Genomic DNA, 17598 nt, shown 5'->3' on the forward strand with positions numbered 1-17598 from the left:
CACCCTCCATACATGGACATTCTGTTCACCAAACCGTGTTTGTCTCCCGGAGAGTATTTAATTTGGGCCCCTGATTCGGTCACCATACTATACCAGACGTCCAGACTATTTCTTTTGCACGCTCCTGTATACTACTGCGTCAATGATCAATTGTTCAACCATCCTCATTTGGAGTGCTGCATCTATTGACGCCACATGTGGGCGACCGTTTAGCGTGCCGCGAGGCCACAATGGTAGGTCTGCCGTCACGGGGTAGTCGAAGCGGTGGGGTGAGGCAAACGCCGGGTAATGCCGGACATGGTATATTGTCGCAGGCTGACCACGGTCCCGGGAACCTCTGTCCGACCCTCCCCTCAAATACGCCTCCCATCCCGTCTCGCCGCCGCCGCGCCGCCGCGTTCCCGCCATCTCCGCCCATCCGTCTCGCTCATGCCCACCAACGGGTGCGTGCTCATCCTGGTGCAACTAGTCTCATGTGCTGACTTGAGATCATACAGGTCTGCCCCACAGTACAAGGGTGTAACTGCCCCCGTTTCGACTTCCGAATCCACGCCACGAGAGAAAGAGATTACAGTCACGCTTCTGGAGGAGCTTAGACGTCAAGGCACGTTTGAGACCGATGACGAAGCCAGGACAAGGTGTGTAGTCGTTCATGCTCAGCTCGCCTACGAACCATTACCCCGCTCTCGGAACTTCGATGGCTGCTCCCCTCATTCACCCCACCTTTCCCAACTCCACCGCGCCACTGCCTGGTGTTGGAGGGGATCCACCGGGCACTATATGTGTTCATACTGGAGATGCAGACGTGATCCGAGGCTGACTGTTGGGGTCGTTCGTTCGCAGAGAGGCTGTCCTAGAGCGCATAGCAGGCCTCGTCAAGAAATTCGTCCACAAGGTCTCCCTTGATCGCGGTCTTTCAGAAGGCGCAGCCACTGCTGCAGGTGGCAAGGTCTTCACGTTTGGATCCTACCGCTTAGGTGTTCACGGCCCCGGCTCGGACATCGACACCCTCTGTGTCGTCCCCAAGCATGTCTCGCGAGAAGATTTTTTCCACGTCTTCGAGCAAATGCTGAAGGACACGGATGGTGTCACCGAGGTGTCGGTGCGTTCTGTCATTCCGTTGTTTTTGCTGACAATGGGCTCATAACATGGTGTGCGTCTGTGTTCGGCGTGCAGGGCGTTCCCGACGCTTATGTGCCCATTATCAAGATCAAGATCCAACGCATCCCCATCGACCTCGTCATGGCGCGTCTAGCTCTCTCGACAATACCGGACGACCTATCGCTGCAGGACAACAACCTACTTCGGAACCTGGACGAGCGTTGCGTCCGAAGTTTGAACGGTGCGCTTCTTTCTCGTTCTTTGCGTTCTACCGGCGCGGTCATTTGACCCAGACGGCACCTTTCCCTGCCCACAGGATCCCGCGTGACGGACGAGATCTTGCGGCTGGTTCCCAACGTCGCCGTGTTCCGAGATTCTCTGCGGTGTATCAAACTCTGGGCCCAACGTACGTGTCTGCGTCTAGGCCCGTGGTATAGTTTCGTGTGCGCTAACTGTTGCGGATTTGCAGGGAGAGCGATCTACTCGAACGTAAATGGTTTCTTGGGAGGCGTAGCCTGGGCCATGCTCGTCGCTCGAATATGTCAGTTTTACCCTAATGCCGTCGCAGGAGCGATTGTCAGCCGCTTCTTCATAATTATGTATCAATGGTGAGCTTTCCTTATCTGTAACCTGACTTTCCTTCATTGAGTCTGGACATCCCTCCAGGACTTGGCCTCAACCTGTATTACTGAAAAATATTGACGAAGGACCGTTGTCCGTGCGAATCTGGAATCCGAAAGTAAAGCTATCGCCCATTCTTTGACGTGATTTAGGACCTGACGTACCCGTGAAGCTATACCCAGGGGATCGGGCGCATCGAATGCCGATCATCACCCCGGCATATCCTGCGATGTGCGCCACCCATAATGTCACCCAGTCGACGCAGCAAATCATGACTGAGGAATTTAAAAAGGGTGAGCGGGAGCCCGCCGAAAAACTCCGACCAACTTGCTTATCTGGTGGTAGCTTCGGATATTGTCGACAAGGTCATCGCGAAGAAGGCGACCTGGCAAGACCTTTTCGCCAAGCATGACTTCTTCCAAAGATACCGTCACTATCTTCAAGTCGTCGCTTCCACCGGTCACCCCGATCTACAGATCAAGTGGTACGTGCCTCGTACATTCATGAAACTGTGGACGGGCTTACCCGCGGTGCCGTAGGGCTGGTACGGTCGAGGCTCGTATACGACAGCTTGTCATGAAGCTTGAGTTTGTGGACAGCTTAGAGATCGCCCATCCGTTTATCAAGGGTCTCGAGCGGACGTCGTTCTGCTTGAATGACGAGGAGGTACATTCTGTTGCCGAGGGTGAAATTCCCGAAGCCGTCGCTAAGAGGAAAAAGGAAGACATAGAGGACAAGGACGGTGCAAGGACGGTCTACACTACCAGCTTCTACATCGGTATCGCGGTAGCCCCCAAACAACGTACGTACTACGCCTCTCTCAGCCAGACTATCCATGTCGGTGTGGCAGTTGCTGAAGAGATGCCATCTCCTATAAGCGGGCGCAACTGGACCTAGGAAACTGGACATCTCTTATCCTATCACAGAGTTCACTAAAGTCGTGAAGCTATGGGAGAAGTTCGAAGATCCGAAGATGGGCATTTATGTCCGCAACCTGAAGAGGTCAGTTTCCTCCTCTCTTTAGATCGATACAGGTTCTGACATGCCCTTATGTTCTCTCTCTCAGCTCCTCGTTGCCTGACTACGTATTTGAAGAAGATGAACGACCACCGCGGCCGCTCAAACGACCGCAGAAGGAGGTGCGCTGCTCACCACTATCGTGTCTAGGCTGCTACCTCACATTGATGTGGGCAAGGATGCCGATCAGTCGAATAACGTCCCATCGGACATGCCGAACAAGAAGCCACGGTTGGTCGAGAAAGCCGCTCTCTTGACTTGTTTATATGTTTTGCTAATGTTGCGCAGACACTCCCTCCCGGAACGAAAGGTCACCTTGGCAGAACCCGTCAAGGGCTTTGAACACGGCATCGGTCGGACCTACAGCATCCCGTCGGCCCCAACTACCATCGACCACCCGGGTCCTAAGAATGGACGCTATACGGGACCACTCAAGGACACCGCAAGCCTCAAGTCTCCGCAACTACCATTAGCAGAGAAGATCGCTGTGACAGCAATGACGGGAGTGCCATGACACGCCTGGACCAAGTTCTACCGACAGCTTTGCCATGCGACCCTCCTTCCCCATAGAAGCTGAGACCAAGTTACGATAGATTCGTCCCCCAACGGCCCGTTGGATTTCCATTGCGCTCCCCGAGGTGATAATGTGAGGTAACTGCTGCTGCCGTCTTCGCTGTTGTTCCTCGTCTGCTTGGATGCGGCATCCGCTCATGCGACCCCTTGGCTAGTGACCGCTTGTTTTCGCGTTTCCCGGATTCCCTTTGTGCATCAGTGACCGCCGGACAGTCCGACCGCTCCGCCGTAGCCTTGTATTTCGAGCTGTCGAGTAGCCATGTATTGTACTACGCCCATGCCTGCGCAACATATGCCGTTCCCGAAGCGTCGTGTTTCGTACTCTCGTTATCGTTGTATCCGGCTGCACATGTTGTGCCAATTGCCAAGCGGTCCAGCCACGATCGAGGCTCTGGCAGTGGATCACCCGTCGATCGTACCTAGAGGACACCAAGGCGTGAGCGCCCTTCGTCCCCCTTCCGCGCGCCGTCCCCATCCTGAACCCCGTCCTCCATGCTGGCTGCGCCCAGGGCCTCGCGCTGACCTCGTTCTCCGCCAGCCAGGCTCCTGTGCCAGCCCACTCTCCGCTCTTGTTGGCCTCTCCATCTACTGTTGCAGCTCCAAGAATCACCATAGACTAGCCCGGCCTCGCCATGCTCCACTCCACGCTCCTTCCACTCCTCGCTCTCTTCACCACACTATCTGATGCGTCGCACGGCCGACACTTGCCAGCCCTCCCACATCGGAGGCACGTGCTGAGCAGAGACCACGAGCTCTCGCGCCTCTTTTCTCGGTGAGCAGTCACTTCGCCTGCTCATACCGTACCGGTGCAAACGCCGTACGCCTTCCCCAGGGCACCCGAGCCGAATGGCGCACACAAACTCCCCGACCTTGTCGCGCGCGGGGACTGCGAGCCCGCAGACCCTATGAACACGCTCACCGACCGGCTGAACGCGCTCCTGAACTCGTCCGGGCCCGGGTACGTGCTCCCGCTCTGCCCGAGCACCGAGTACCAGATCCAGGCCCCCATCCTCTTCGCCGCGCCGAACCAGGAGATCAGCACGGTCGGCTTCCCGGTCGACGGCACGCGCGCGACGCTCTCCGTGCTCGGGCCCGTCGCGAATGGGCAGGGACACACGACAGCGGTCGACGGGACGTGCGCGACTTGCAGCGGCGTGCGGCTGCGCCACATACAGGTGCGTGGTGGCGGCTGCAAGTTGCTGTCGTCTCGGTTCGCGGCCCCGTCCAGAATCTCCTGTTGTCGTTGAGTGGAGGCACACGGTATGGTCCGCGGGTTTTCACATGCGTATGCGCGCGTGGAGATCGCAGAGCGACGACACCGGCGGAGCGCATAGGGATGGTTAGCGTTGAGCGGTCGAACAGCGGAGAGCAACCGTCCGTCTAAGAGGCTCAGAGAACTGCGGCGTCGTCACTGCGTGTGGCGGCTTATGATCGGCTCCCAGAAATATCGCGGCGCGGTTATTTTTTGTTGGACCACCGTTGGCACGCTTTGTATTCTTGGACTCGGCTGACCCGAATTCGCATAGATCAAAGGCAACCGGAACGGCGCGTCGCCAACCAACGGCGGTGCGAACATCGAAATGGGTGGCCCGAACTCTGGCCAGCTGGTCGAGTTTGTCCACTCGTTTGATCCACGTAGTTGGTCATGTCTGCACATCGCGGAAGGGGGCTTGACATGTAACAACGTCACCATTCAGAACAACGACATCGGACCCTGTGGCTCAGATGCGTTCCAGGAGTGGGCCGACGGCATTAGTGTCGCCTGCCAGAACAGCGTTGTGCGGCAGAACGTCGTGAAGGGACCTACAGTGAGCATTCTATCACGATTGACTACAGAACGCCGGTCTAATGTGGAGCGTACAGGATGGCGGAATTGTGCTCTTCGGCTCTCCTGGAACCCTGGTCACCAATAATACTATCTTCATTGAAAACGTCTGTACCAATTCATCACACTTGCGACCGAGAAACTAACGCCTCGCATCAGATGACACTACTTGGTGGTATCAACATGGTCGACTTCGACCCATGGCACGGAGATTTCACAGAAGTCATCGTGACAGACAACACCATTATCGGTGGCTTCGCCGACGGTACCGCAACGGCCGGTGAGACGAAAGGCGAGAATGAAGACGATGCGATCATCAAGTACGTTGTGCCCAAACTCTACGGCTCGGAGTGCGTATTGACGATGGCCAGGATCGGTATCGCCATCGGCCCAAGGACATGGTTTGGCGACCGATACATGAACAACTTCTCCACAGGAGGAACTGTACTCAACAACGGGCTCACCGGTGCCTTCGGGTACGGTATCGCCATCGACGGCGCCATCGACTTCACCGTGCAGGGCAACTTTCTCTTCGGTAACGCGTCCTTCATTGGATCGAAGGGCCCGAATTGCACCGCTACAGACAGTACACCCAACCCTGCGGGCTTCGTCGAAGACGCCACAAACGTCCAGTCGTCCAACATCCAAGATGGCTTCCAGCTCATCCCTGACGGTGATAGTCTCACTTGCATCGTTCCTCCCAATGGAGGTGACTTCTGGCCTTACGGCGGCAACCCTGCGACCTCCCCAACCAGCGGTACTCCTACTCCGAGTGCCAGTATTGTCAGTACCACACTGCTTGCGTCGGCATCATCGGGTCTCTCGAGCGGCGGTCAAGCAGGCGTCGCCATCGGAGTCATTGCAGGCTTCGCGGCCATTTGTACTGCGACGTATTTCATTCGAAAATCTGCTGTTGCTCGCGCGGCACGGGAAGGCAAAATCCACGGGTAACTCGCATTTTATCAGAACTCCCCCATTACATCCTCAGATATTCATGGAATATTGTACGATCATGTATTATTGGTCGGCACGCACTCTTTCCATGCATTCATACCCTCGCTCTACTAGGATAATTCACATGCTTGCTTGCTGCATAGACATTTTTCATCGACACTCTGCACTGACATTTTGCTGTCGTCGTATTTGCACTGTCATCGTACTGGTCGCTGTTGTTCCACTTACCTCGGGTTATAGATGCTCCTTCCACATTTTTGTCAATATTTTCTCCCCCTTGCGCGCATCTAGCAGGTTAGCATTGAGACTGTGTCCATCATAGACCAATATGACTCTCCGAAGCTATTTTTCTTGCGCGAGGAACCAGCCCCATGCGCTCGCCCGTGTTGGTGAGTTCATCTGACACTGGTTTACTTCAACCTGACCACTGATCATGGTTGCTACCACTAGGGGCCAGCTTGCAGTTATGCGTCGCCCGCGCCGACCACCAACGTTCATGTTTCCCTTTCCCGGGCCATCGGAGTTGAAACACTCTCGTGTGCTGCGCCGCACGGTGCTTCTAGCGGCGCTTTTCCATCTTGTGGCTACACGTCAGGGCTTAAACCAAATCATCTTGGACGTGATCGTCTGTCTGTATCGTGCCCAACAATTCAACCGTCCGAAGGTTACGGACTCTGGCCAGCAGCCTTAGCCCCGTACGTCCGTTGCTCCATGACATCCGACCCTTCGCTGACGGATTTGATATATGGTGGCCATACCTCAGGTCAGAGAGACGTTCGCTCTTAGACGCCAAACTGGAAACGCGCCGTTTTGCACAGAATATCGGAACCCACCTTCGCCATGGGATGGGCCGCGCTACCTTCATTTCATTTATGGACACCGTACATCTTCACTAGGGACCGGCGAGCCGAAGCACGGCACCGTATCACAATTCCCACCGACAAATACTTCCTGTGGGTGTCGTTGTTCCCCGTTCGGAGTTCTGGAGTCCTGGTCGTGGCAGCAGGAAGAACATGGCTAGCCTCCACGACCAGCGCCGACGTCCTCAGCGTTTCATGTGTGCATCATGGGGTCTGGGGACTGTGCACCTCGGTGTTGGCGGACCCGCAGCGTCCGCCAACGCCGTTGGGGCTGGGGCATGTACTTTCTCGTACATATGCACGAGCCGCATGTGGACTCGCCGGCCGGCACTTGCTCTCTGAGCTCACGTCGGTCTGATATGCGGGCGTGAAACGCGGCGGGCAAAGAGCGGTCGACGCTTGGCCTCCCCGATGTGCGGAACCTCGCCCCGCCCGACCGTCGGCCGAGCCAGAGTCTGTTCTGAAATGCAATCCATGGGGCACTCGTCCTTAACGCTCCGTGCCCATCGACGACCCTGCGCCGCGACACGTCCGGAGGGGTTTGAGAGGGCGAGCACGCAAGAGCACGGCCTCGCCCCACCGGCTCCAGGGCCTGACACTGGCAGCGGACAGACCGAGGGCTGGCCCGCCCAACCATCTTCCAGGGCCGCAAACCACAGACGGCAGCGGCGGACGCGGACTGCAACCCCAGTCCCGGCACCGCTCTCTGTCACCTACTGGGCGCCGCGGCGACGCGGGACCTGTAGGGTCCAGGTTCGCTGTTGCTCGCGCGTCGACACGGTGGGTGGCTTTGGGTATCTCGGGGGGTGCGCGCGACGGAGGCGCTCCGTGCGCGGTCGGACCGACGGCCTGCCGAGGGGGAGCGAGTGTCGACGCGCCCCGAACCGCGTCCTGTTTCCGGCCCGTTGGAACGTCGGAACGACCGCACGCGCTAGGGGAACGGGCGGCGGGCGGCGGGCGACGCCGGCATCGACGTCGCGCGCGCGATCGCCGCGGCAGGGCAGGGCACCCGCGGGAAGTGGTGAGGCGCAGCTGGTGTGGGCGCGCGCGGGCTCGCGCCGCGAAGCGTCCATCGGACGTCGCCGCGCAGCGTTCTGTGTGACGGCGCGAGTGGAATGTAGTGGGTGTTGTTGCCGTTGCCCGCCCGCCCGCGCCCGTCGCAGGCACGTCCGGCCGGGCAGGAGTCCCGTCCCGCGCGCGAGCGCGAGCGGGGTGCGGAGGGCCGTGCTGTATAATTGCAACGTTTGGACGTGGGCGCGGTGGCTCGGGGGCCTGGGTCGGCGGCGCGCAGCAGCACGGGGGCACAGGCTGAGCCGGCTGCTGAGATCAAGAGTGGTTCGGGGAGCGCGTCCAGGCTCTCGGGCGGAACGCGCGAAGGCGAAGGAGACGCAGAGAGGAGGATATGTTCGCCCCGGCGGGATGTCGTAAGATGGTGCTCAAGCCCGAGAGAGAGGAAGAGATTGAACGCCAGTGGGAGAATATGGGGTGAGCGGAGGCGAGAGGCTTCTGTCGCCAGTGCACCGAACCCGCTTGCGACAGTCGTGGCTCGGGCGGGCCTTCGTGGGCGGCTCCAAACCGTGAGACGGGTAAGGCGGAGCTCACCCGTCACGCGGTTCGCTGGACGAGCAGGACAGAGCGGAACCGGGTTCATTTACGGGTGGCACCGTGCTGGGGTCTCTGTCAAATTGTATACACAGCCCAGGGCATGAGGAACTGTGAAAGTAGACGCACATCTCGACACTGAATATGACATAGAATTGAAACACTATCTATGTACGCTCCGAACAGCGACGAGCTCGCGGCTCGCGGAAAGCATAATGAGCACGAGGGCCACCCAGACACCCCGAGCGGTGGCTTGGCTGCCCAGCCCCAGCGATGCTTGTTTGCTGTAGAGCGTACCCACGGAGTAAGATAGTACCCGACGGCGGTAGACAGCGACTGGGAGGTGCGGGAAGTGGTGACACATGTGGCAGAGCCAACGGGCCCGTGATGACGGCGAGGAGCGACTAGGCCTGATGAAGTGCGCGGTAGTGCGGGATGCGGGATGCGTGCGGGAAGGAGGGTTTGCAGCACAGGATAATGATCAAACTCGTACACTGAGCTTGGTCGACGCTTCAGCGCTTGAACACCGAGTTGTTGCCGTAGCCCAGCGTAGCCCGCGCCGTGCCTATTGGTCGTCGCGATAGGGTTCTGTCGAAGTCGTTGATGGACGGCGGAGAGGCGGCACGCACAAAGCCACTTTCCTGGCCGCAGCCATCATCGCTGCACCGCCCCTGGTGTTTCCCACCAGCTGTTTTCTTGAACCCGAGGTGCTGGGTCTTCTTCCGTCCGCAGGTGGTATATGTCCATCCAGAGGAGACGTTTGTGCCCTGTGTGGAGTGGACGTCGGCTTGTGGCTCTATGCTAAAGGCTGCAACGTTTCGCGTAGGGAACGCACACCAAACTTAGCCAGGATGATCGAGTGTGTGTACTGGGACGAAACACTCACTGGGCAAACTGAGAACCTCCAGGATGACGCAACCTTACTCCACCAAATGGACATCACAAGTGCTTTTGCAGCGAGAATCTATCGCCTGTTGGTTCACCAAGTATAGAGGGTGGTGCGTGTCGTTCTCCTGGCCCCATCTGCTTCTCCCGCCCTACCTGAGAAGCCATCACTCTCTGGTGCCCCGTGCCGTTGCGTGCGACATCGTAGGGCAGGGGCGCCTTCTCCGTGGTTGCACTGATTTTACTCCCTGGGTCCTCGGACTTTCCCAGCGATGCTCCACGCGTCATGCGTGCGATCAACGGCAGATGTCAGCGCACAAGTGGAATTCCGCATTGCGTTACTTAGCTCAATGTCTGTAGTGTGCACAGTGGTGTCGTGCAGCATACTACGAGATAGAAGCTTGATATACGGAGGTGGCCGCCGCGTTCCCACATGCTGTCAGTAGCCGAGCTTCGACGGTGCCTGCGGAAGTCCAGAGCCGCATTGACTAGCCAACCGAGACAGTTGAATCAAATCGTTGGCCGATACTTGCGTACTTTGTGAGATGCCCAGTCGCAAAAATGCCGGCCCAGAGGTACAGGTCCAGCGCGAATTTTGATTGCGGGGGAACAGCCCCCGTAAAACGAGGGCACATATCGGAAGAGACATGTCATAGAGATCCATCTCATGAAGCTACAATGGAGCTGTCAAGTCACGTCAGGTCAGGGTCATTTGGAAGCTATCTGTCTACGTACCGTGTCGCCGAAGTATTACCACAGTCGGAGGGTTACCCACACAGCCGTGGAGATGCCGTCAATCGTACCCCCGCCGTGTCGCCCTGGGAGGCGCATCTCGGTCTCGCTGTCTGTCACCGTCTCCATTGCGGGTGTCACGGGGACGGGAAGGCGGGGTGGGAGAGCGGGCCCGCCGGGGTGGCAACGAATGTTCGCGAGAATGCCTGCGTCTCGGAGAATGGCGGTCCTGGCGGTCGTCAATGTCGCGCCCATCCCGCCCCTTGCGCCCATATCGCTCGCGTTCCCGCTCGTGGGCCGGTGGGGTGCGGCTCCGAGATCTGCGCGGGGACGCACTTCTGCTCCGCCGACGGGGGCCGCCAACGCCTAGGGAGTTGAGGAGGTCCTCAACGCCCTTGACACCCTCCGACTTGCCCTTCTCTTTGCGCAGCTTCTTGCGCTCTTTTCGGGCTCGCCTCTCCTCCGGGGTCTCGTCCTTGTTCTTCTTGGACTTGGACTTCTTCCCCTTTTTCACCGCTTTCTCCTCCTTCCGCTTGGCAATGAGATAATCGCGCATGGGGTCCTCGGGGTCGATTTCCGGCCCAGAAGACGCCGAAGAGGCAAACGCTTCGTCTTCGTCTAAAGAAGACGAGTTAGAATAACGGGGACCACGGCGGGCTACAACGCAAGGGAAGGAAATCGAGCGAGAATACTCACCAACCAGCATTTGCGGCTTCGCATTTAGGCTCTGATCCTCTGGCTCCACCCACTCGCCATCCTCTCCCTTGGTCTTGGACTGTTTATAGTTCTTGACGTGGTCGACGCGCAGGGTCCTGTCTAGGACCTTGGCCCCGTTCAGATTGTCTACTGCGAGAACAGTCGAGCGTTGGTCCTCATACATTAGGAAGCCGAACCCCTTCGGCTTTCCCGTCTCCTTATCGCGCGGGAGGTTCACATCCATGATTTCGCCATATCTATGGGACGCGTTGGCCGGTCAGACGCGTGCGGCGCGCATACATGGGATCACTTACTGAGAAAAGATAGTGATGACATCGCCTTCTGTTAGCTCCCTCGGAAGCCCTCCAACGAAGATATACGCGGAGTCTGTGGTGTGTTAGCGTGAATGTGCAGTGTTAAATCAAGCTGAGGACACACCCTTGTACTCATCATGCCATGAACCCTTCGAGTCCAACTCGAGCTCCTTCTCGTTAATCTTGTTGATTTCACGTACGACACTGTCATTTGCGCGTGGTCAGTGTGCGGTCCGAGCAAACAGAGCATAAAGTGTACTTCATCGTTGTGGACGTTGAGGGGAAGGAGGTCGCCCGTCGCGCCACACGGCACGTGCATGACTTCACTGAAGCCAGATCTGGCTCGCGCGCGCCTACTAAATTTTGTGTCTGAGTAGCCCGCTAGATCCTTGCATTCCTACTCTTCTGTTCTTCGCCAGGCCACACAACCGGGCAAATACAACGCGGAAAAAGGAGACGAACATGGCCTCGTTCTCCCTCCCTCAGATCAACGACAATCCGGACGGCGGCTGGGGCCCCTCCGCCTCCAATCTCCCCTCCCAATTCAAGTTCAAGGAGATCCCCTACGCCCCGTACTCCAAGTCGGACAAACTCGGTCGCTTCGCCGACTGGAACGACATCTCGGGCGACCGCCCCACCAACCTCGGGCTTGCTTCCGGCACGGGGGGCGGCCAGGCGCGCGGCGGACCTGGTGGCCGCGGACGGCGCGACGGACAAGCTGCGTTCGGAAGCGGCACCGCGAGTGCCTTCGCCTACTTCCATGCGGAGGACGAGTCGAGCTTCTCGCTCGTGGACAACAAGGCTACCGCGGCCCGTCGCGGCGGTGGCATGTCGCGCGGAAGGGGTGGAGGCAGGGGCGGCTCGGGCTACTCGCGTGGAGGGGCACAGCGCGGCGGGCAGCGAGGTGGCTTCCAGGGTGGACGCGGGGGCGGCGGTGGGCAGCGCGGGGGTAGGCGCGGATGGAGGGACTGGGAGAAGGTGAGTCTCGAAGTTGGGCGCATTGTAGAGCGAATGCTGATCGCACACAAATGCTTTTTGCCTCCGTTTAGACCGGCAGGGCTCGCGAGTCGTCTGTCGCGATATCGCCTGACTGGGCGATGCTCGAGGAGATTGAGTTCCATCGTCTGGCCAAGCTACGGATGGAAGTCGATGAGCCTGAAGACCTGTGAGTATCGCTGCTTAACGATTGAGCTATGAGCTCATCTCTTTCTAGCGAATCCTACGGACGCGTCTACCCTTACGACAAGACGTACGATCGTATCACAACAAGGACGGAGAAGCCTCTGCAGCTTCTCGACCGCATAAAGTACAACCCCACCACATCCGACGACCCTGTCATCCAGCAGGTAATTAACTCATCCTGCCTTTCTGAACGGAAATTTAATCTCGTATACCAGCTTGCCATGAGAGACACTGCAACAATCTACACCACGGACGTCATCTTGAGTGTGCTCATGTGCGCTCCTCGTTCCGTGTACCCCTGGGACATCGTTGTTATCCGCGAAGGCAACAAGCTCTTCTTCGACAAGCGGGACGGCGGTCCGTTTGACACTGTAACGGTCAACGAAAATGCGGCGGACCCTCCAGCGGATCCTACGGCTGTCAACCCGAACAATCCCAACGAGAAGCCCGCGGTACCGGAAACCCCCTCCATCAACTCGGTCACTTCTCTTTCACTGGAGGCCACCTACATCAATCAAAACTTCTCCTTCCAGACGGTCACCGAGACTGCCCCGCCTCCTGCCGTTGATTTCTCAAAGCCGAACCCGTTCTATGGACCGGATGAGACTGAGCCTCTCGCGTCCTGCGGATACCGCTATCGTGTCTTCGACCTCGGCATCACGGAAGACGAAGACATCCGGTTGTGTGTTCGTACTGAGGTCGACGCGTACACTCCCGGACAAGACCCACGTCAAGGTCGTGGTTTGGTCACCATCCGAGCACTCAATGAATTCGACCCGCGTGCACCGGGTGCCGGCGGCGCACCGGACTGGCGCACGAAGCTCGACTCGCAACGTGGTGCTGTTGTTGCTACAGAGATGAAGAACAACAGCTGCAAACTCGCCAAATGGACTGTTCAGAGTGTATTGGCGGGCGCCGACCTCTTGAAGATTGGGTGAATGTTTGGCTTATTCACCTCCGCCCCCATCGCACCCTTTGACGTTATTGGATGACTGACGCTCCATTCACCCAGATGGATCTCTCGTGCGAACCCCCGCGACAACACCCGACACGTTGTGCTGAGCACAACCTCGACTCGTCCGTCCGACTTCGCGGGGCAGCTCAATGTATCGCTTGCAAACGGTTGGGGCATCGTTCGCACCGTGGCCGATATGTGCATGAAGCAACCCGAGGGCAAATACATTCTCATTAAGGACCCCAACAAGGTGCGTTCGCGTCTCATTATGTCTTCTTTACCTCTTCTTCCGAGTCGAGTCTCCGATTCTATCGTGACTGGAAGCGTGACATCTCCACACCTGCTAGATCGCAGGTGTGTGCGATCACGCTGTCTGATTGGCGCTGTTCCCCGGTCTTCTGGCGGCAATGCATTGCGTCTCAGGCCATCCATCAACGTTTGGTCCTTTAATGGAGCCGCAAGTGGCAAGCCGTTGTCAGCTCCCGGGCACAGGGCAGCCAGATCTGCACGTGGCTTGGCCGAGCGACTGAAGGCACGCTCGCGGGATCCCTGACTAACCGCTATCGGTCTCCCCATCATCATCCCCTTTGCTCATCTCCTTTCTCCGCCGTCGTGCGACTTGTATCGGTTTTTCATCTCCGAACGGGCGGCTGAGCGGATCATGTTTTATCTACTGTAGCCGGTCCTGCGACTCTACGCCGTCCCTGCGAACGCCTTCACGGGCGAAGAGGACGACGACGAGGGAGACGACGGCGACGACATGGAGTAGGCGGATGGCTTCTTGACCAGAAGCAGCGCGGCGTCGGGGAGGATTGGCGGAAGGTTCGAATGATCGGCGGTAGGCAGCGGCCACAACCGCGAGCACGAAGTTCTCTGTATGTACTGCATGTTTCACCATCTGTAGCCCACTCACGCGCAGGTCGACGAACACAGCTGTATTTCTACCGAGCCAAAGGCGCGCCGTCTGCGCTTATCTCGCTGTCAGCAGTGAATTTCATGTGCGACGATTTGCAAGTACGGTTTCTCCGCCAGGACACACCAGCAGCAGGGCAAGGGGCCGCCAGAAGCACCGAACTTCGCATGCGGTCCCGCGGCATATGTACGAGAACGTACGAGACCAATCCACGCGCGAGCGTTAGCTCTCGCTTGGGCGCAGCGGTCATCTACCCCGCGTTTCGTCCGCAGACAAGACTAGGTGTCCGACGCTCAAGGACCCCCGACCTGCGACGCCGCGCATCGACGCGTCGCGGACGCGGTCGCCGCGTGACCCCGCTCGAAACTCTTGCGCTCGCAGCGGACTGTGAGGGTTCGGACGGCCCGTTGGCCTCGAACTGAGACGAGCCCGCCGAGGATCCGACTCGGGCCGTCCGAGCGTCCCCCCAACATCCCGCCCGTTCAATGTCGCCCCACGCCGCCTACAATCAGGGGAGGCCCCCCCCCCCCGGACGCGGCGTCCGACGGCCTTCTCGCAGGCCACGCGACGGGTTGCCTTGTCGATGGCTCCGGTGCGCGCGCGCCCCTGCGCGCCCCCACCACAAAGAGCTCGCGTAACTGAGACCAGAAGCGCCCCGGACGAGGGGCATCCAGCTGGCCAGGGCTGAGACTGGCGGCGCGTCCGCCGTTCCGAGATCCATATCTTACGTGGCGGTCGAGAAGGCGGGACGCTCCGCCACGGACGATCCTGGCGGTCGGCGCTGTGGCCGGGGCGCGTCCCACCGCGTCGCTTCGTCCTCTCGGGTGCAAGTTGCAAGGCCATGATGCGCGAGACGTGCAGTGATGGAGCGGTGAGTACGTGGACCGGTCTCCCCCTGGCGTTCGCGCGCGAAACCGGGCGCGGGCCGGCTTTGGCACGGCCAGCGCAAGTAAGCACCATCCGTGCCAATGCATGGATCATGCTCGGTGTTCAGGGCTGCTCAGGGCTGTCGAGGGTGGGAGCGCCCTCGACGATCGCGCGCGCGCACGCGGGGGGCGCGTCTTGGCGTCGGCGAGGCATAGGAGGGCAGAGGGGACCCCCGTTGCCCGAACGCGAGCAGGCCGACAAGCCGACATCGGGACAGGACGCAGGACGCCCCGACGCCACGAAGCCTCCCTTCCCAACCGGGCAGGACGCGGTGATGGGCGATAAGTAGCGTGAGGCGCGCGGATCAATGCACGCGGCACGACGAGCGACGCGCCGCGCGGGTGGCCGTCGCCTGCACGGACGCGGTGGCCTGCCCAGTCCGTGCGGGGTCCCGGTCAGGGCGCTGCGAGGGAGTGGTGATTGCAGGGACGCTCGCCGATCGGGTGCGTAAATCCCTCAAGGAGTGTATTCCTTCCGTGGAACGAGAGAAAGGCACGGGTGTGCGGTCGCATGGCTGCCGTCGCCTACGGAGCCGTGGTTTGGGTCGCGAGGAGCGTCTCTGCCGCCGCTTCGATGTTGGGGCTAGCCAGAAAGTGGAGGAAAGGGGGTCAGCGGGCACTGGTCAGGCGAGGAGGGGAGACAAGACGATATCGGGGCAACGTGGAGGGTACGCGTAGCGTATCTCCTCCACCCTCACATGACGAGGTGGGGTAGAGAAGCGGTCGATGTCGCGACAATCCTCGCCTGCACGTGCCACGTCTATCTGGGCGTTGTTCTCTCGCTTCCTGCCGACTTCATCCAAGCCGGGCAGGCGACGAGACGCACTCCAGAGCGGTCAGGACTAGGCGGTCCCGCATACGCAAGGATAACCGAAACCGAAAGGCCACCAAGGACGAAACGACCGGAGCACGACCGACTCACCTCCTCTGCAGCACCCCGAGCAGCACCTCGCGCTGCACGTCCGGGAACATGCTCGTCAGCGTCCCGATCTCCGCCTCGGTCGGCGCGCGGACGTTCGCGCCCCCCGGCCGCGCCCCGCTCGTGAGCTCGTTCACCCACTGCCGGACCACGCCCCCGCCCCCGCCCTCGCTCGGCGCGTCGCCCGAGTCCGTGCTCTGCGCGGCGCCGTCGTCCGCGGCGCCGCCGCTCCCCACCGCCGCGACGGGGGGCATCGCGGTGCGCGGGAGGCGCCGCCGCGCGTTGCGCGCCGTCGTCACCAGCACGTCTTCGTCCAGCGCGGCGCGGCGGGCGTGGGCGGTGCCGCCCTGCGCGCGGGGCTCGGGCAGGGCCCGGTTCGTCCGCCGCACCGGGCGGGTCTCGCCGAGGCCGAGGAGCGGGGCGATCCACGCCTGGGCGAACCGCGTCGCCCTGCGGGGTCGCAGTGGGAGCGAGGACGAAAAGAAAAGAAAAGTGGGGTGAGCGCAAGGCGACGGGAGCGGGATGCGGGCGGGCGGGCGGAGACGCACCTCGGCGATATCCGCCAGCCCTTGAGCTGGAGGAAGTCGGAGCGGTAGAGGTAGCCCACGAAGAGGCCGACGGCGGCCGGGAGGAGCTTGGGCGGGAAAGGGTGGAGGAGGAGCTGTGCACGATAAAACGCTCATCAGCCGTGCTTCTTCGGAGGGAGTGCGCGATGGCGGCCGCGCAAATCACTCGTCGCAAGGGTACAGCTTCGTTGGGGCCCCCAACCGATTGTCCACAGTACATGGGGACATCGGTCAAGGTTGGGCCCTTGATCACTGCGGCGTGCGGCGTCGAGAATTGTGAGGCAAGAATTCGACCTACCTGGGCAGCGATGGCGTAGACCCAAACCTTGTCGCTCATGGGCAAGCCGAATATTCGGAAGTGATATGCAGGCGGGACGAGCCGCAGGTATTGGTAGAGGGCGGCATACATGATCGCGATCGGACCCGGCGGGACGTTGTTGAAAAAGACCCTCGTTATTGGATTGAGCTGAGCGACGAGCATGGCGAGGAAAGAGAGCAGCATTGTGGTCAAGATGGAGATGATGAAAAACGACTATGAGTAAGAGGTCGAGACTGGTCAGTTCGGCTATGGACGTGCGATTGGAGAGGGTGCGTACCGCATATTTGACGCTGCCAAAAGCGCGCTCTACCGGGATTCCAGCATGGTAGAGCAGGAGTTCTGTGAGAAGCAGGTCACTGGAGCTGGCGCAGACAAGGTGGTGTAAGAGAAGCCGCCAGTACTGCGTCCGTTGCAAGTTTAGTGTGGGCGATGTACGAGAGAAGGAAGCGGACCTGGTGATGTTTCGATATGTGGGGCACTAGCTGGAGGTTGAGGTAGTGTTTCAAGTCGAAGATGCCCACGGCAATAGACGTCAAGGCAATCCCGACCATCAGGCCTGACAAACGCGTCAGCGAATTTGTCGGTGGAGAATTATGTGCAGACAGACCCTTGGTGAGCCCGGCATGTTCGAATGACAT

General features: G+C 59.6%; 4 protein-coding genes across 4 annotated transcripts; 2 read left to right on the plus strand and 2 right to left on the minus strand.

The window, feature by feature from the left end:
- Window positions 1–429: 429 nt before the first annotated feature.
- BXZ73DRAFT_87577 (polymerase) lies at window positions 430–4221 on the plus strand (the record flags this gene model as incomplete). The annotated part of the gene is made up of 12 exons (XM_048024632.1): window positions 430–638; window positions 844–1102; window positions 1177–1342; window positions 1418–1507; window positions 1571–1709; window positions 1768–1840; window positions 1895–2015; window positions 2068–2206; window positions 2262–2524; window positions 2601–2724; window positions 2789–2861; window positions 4093–4221. The coding sequence occupies 12 exons, from the start codon at window positions 430–432 to the stop codon at window positions 4219–4221; spliced, it is 1785 nt and encodes a 594-aa protein (XP_047882014.1).
- Window positions 4222–10231: 6010 nt separating this feature from the next.
- Window positions 10232–11386, minus strand: BXZ73DRAFT_40667 (uncharacterized protein; the record flags this gene model as incomplete). Its single annotated transcript, XM_048018622.1, has 4 exons — window positions 10232–10788; window positions 10867–11123; window positions 11181–11253; window positions 11305–11386. Coding segments are annotated over 4 exons (969 nt in total), but the record flags the coding sequence as incomplete, so codon positions are not given.
- Window positions 11387–11642: 256 nt separating this feature from the next.
- On the plus strand, window positions 11643–14086 carry BXZ73DRAFT_40147 (translation initiation factor eIF-3 subunit D; the record flags this gene model as incomplete). Its single annotated transcript, XM_048018516.1, has 6 exons — window positions 11643–12158; window positions 12230–12345; window positions 12394–12526; window positions 12578–13296; window positions 13375–13567; window positions 13997–14086. The coding sequence occupies 6 exons, from the start codon at window positions 11643–11645 to the stop codon at window positions 14084–14086; spliced, it is 1767 nt and encodes a 588-aa protein (XP_047882016.1).
- A 1988-nt stretch (window positions 14087–16074) lies between these two features.
- On the minus strand, window positions 16075–17598 carry BXZ73DRAFT_87581 (uncharacterized protein; the record flags this gene model as incomplete). The annotated part of the gene is made up of 6 exons (XM_048024633.1): window positions 16075–16525; window positions 16624–16736; window positions 16940–17173; window positions 17238–17360; window positions 17413–17516; window positions 17568–17598. The coding sequence occupies 6 exons, from the start codon at window positions 17596–17598 to the stop codon at window positions 16075–16077; spliced, it is 1056 nt and encodes a 351-aa protein (XP_047882017.1).

This window comes from Epithele typhae, assembly GCF_022376455.1.
Source record: "Epithele typhae strain CBS 203.58 chromosome Unknown BXZ73scaffold_4, whole genome shotgun sequence".
Classification (NCBI taxonomy): Eukaryota; Fungi; Basidiomycota; class Agaricomycetes; order Polyporales; family Epitheliaceae; genus Epithele; species Epithele typhae.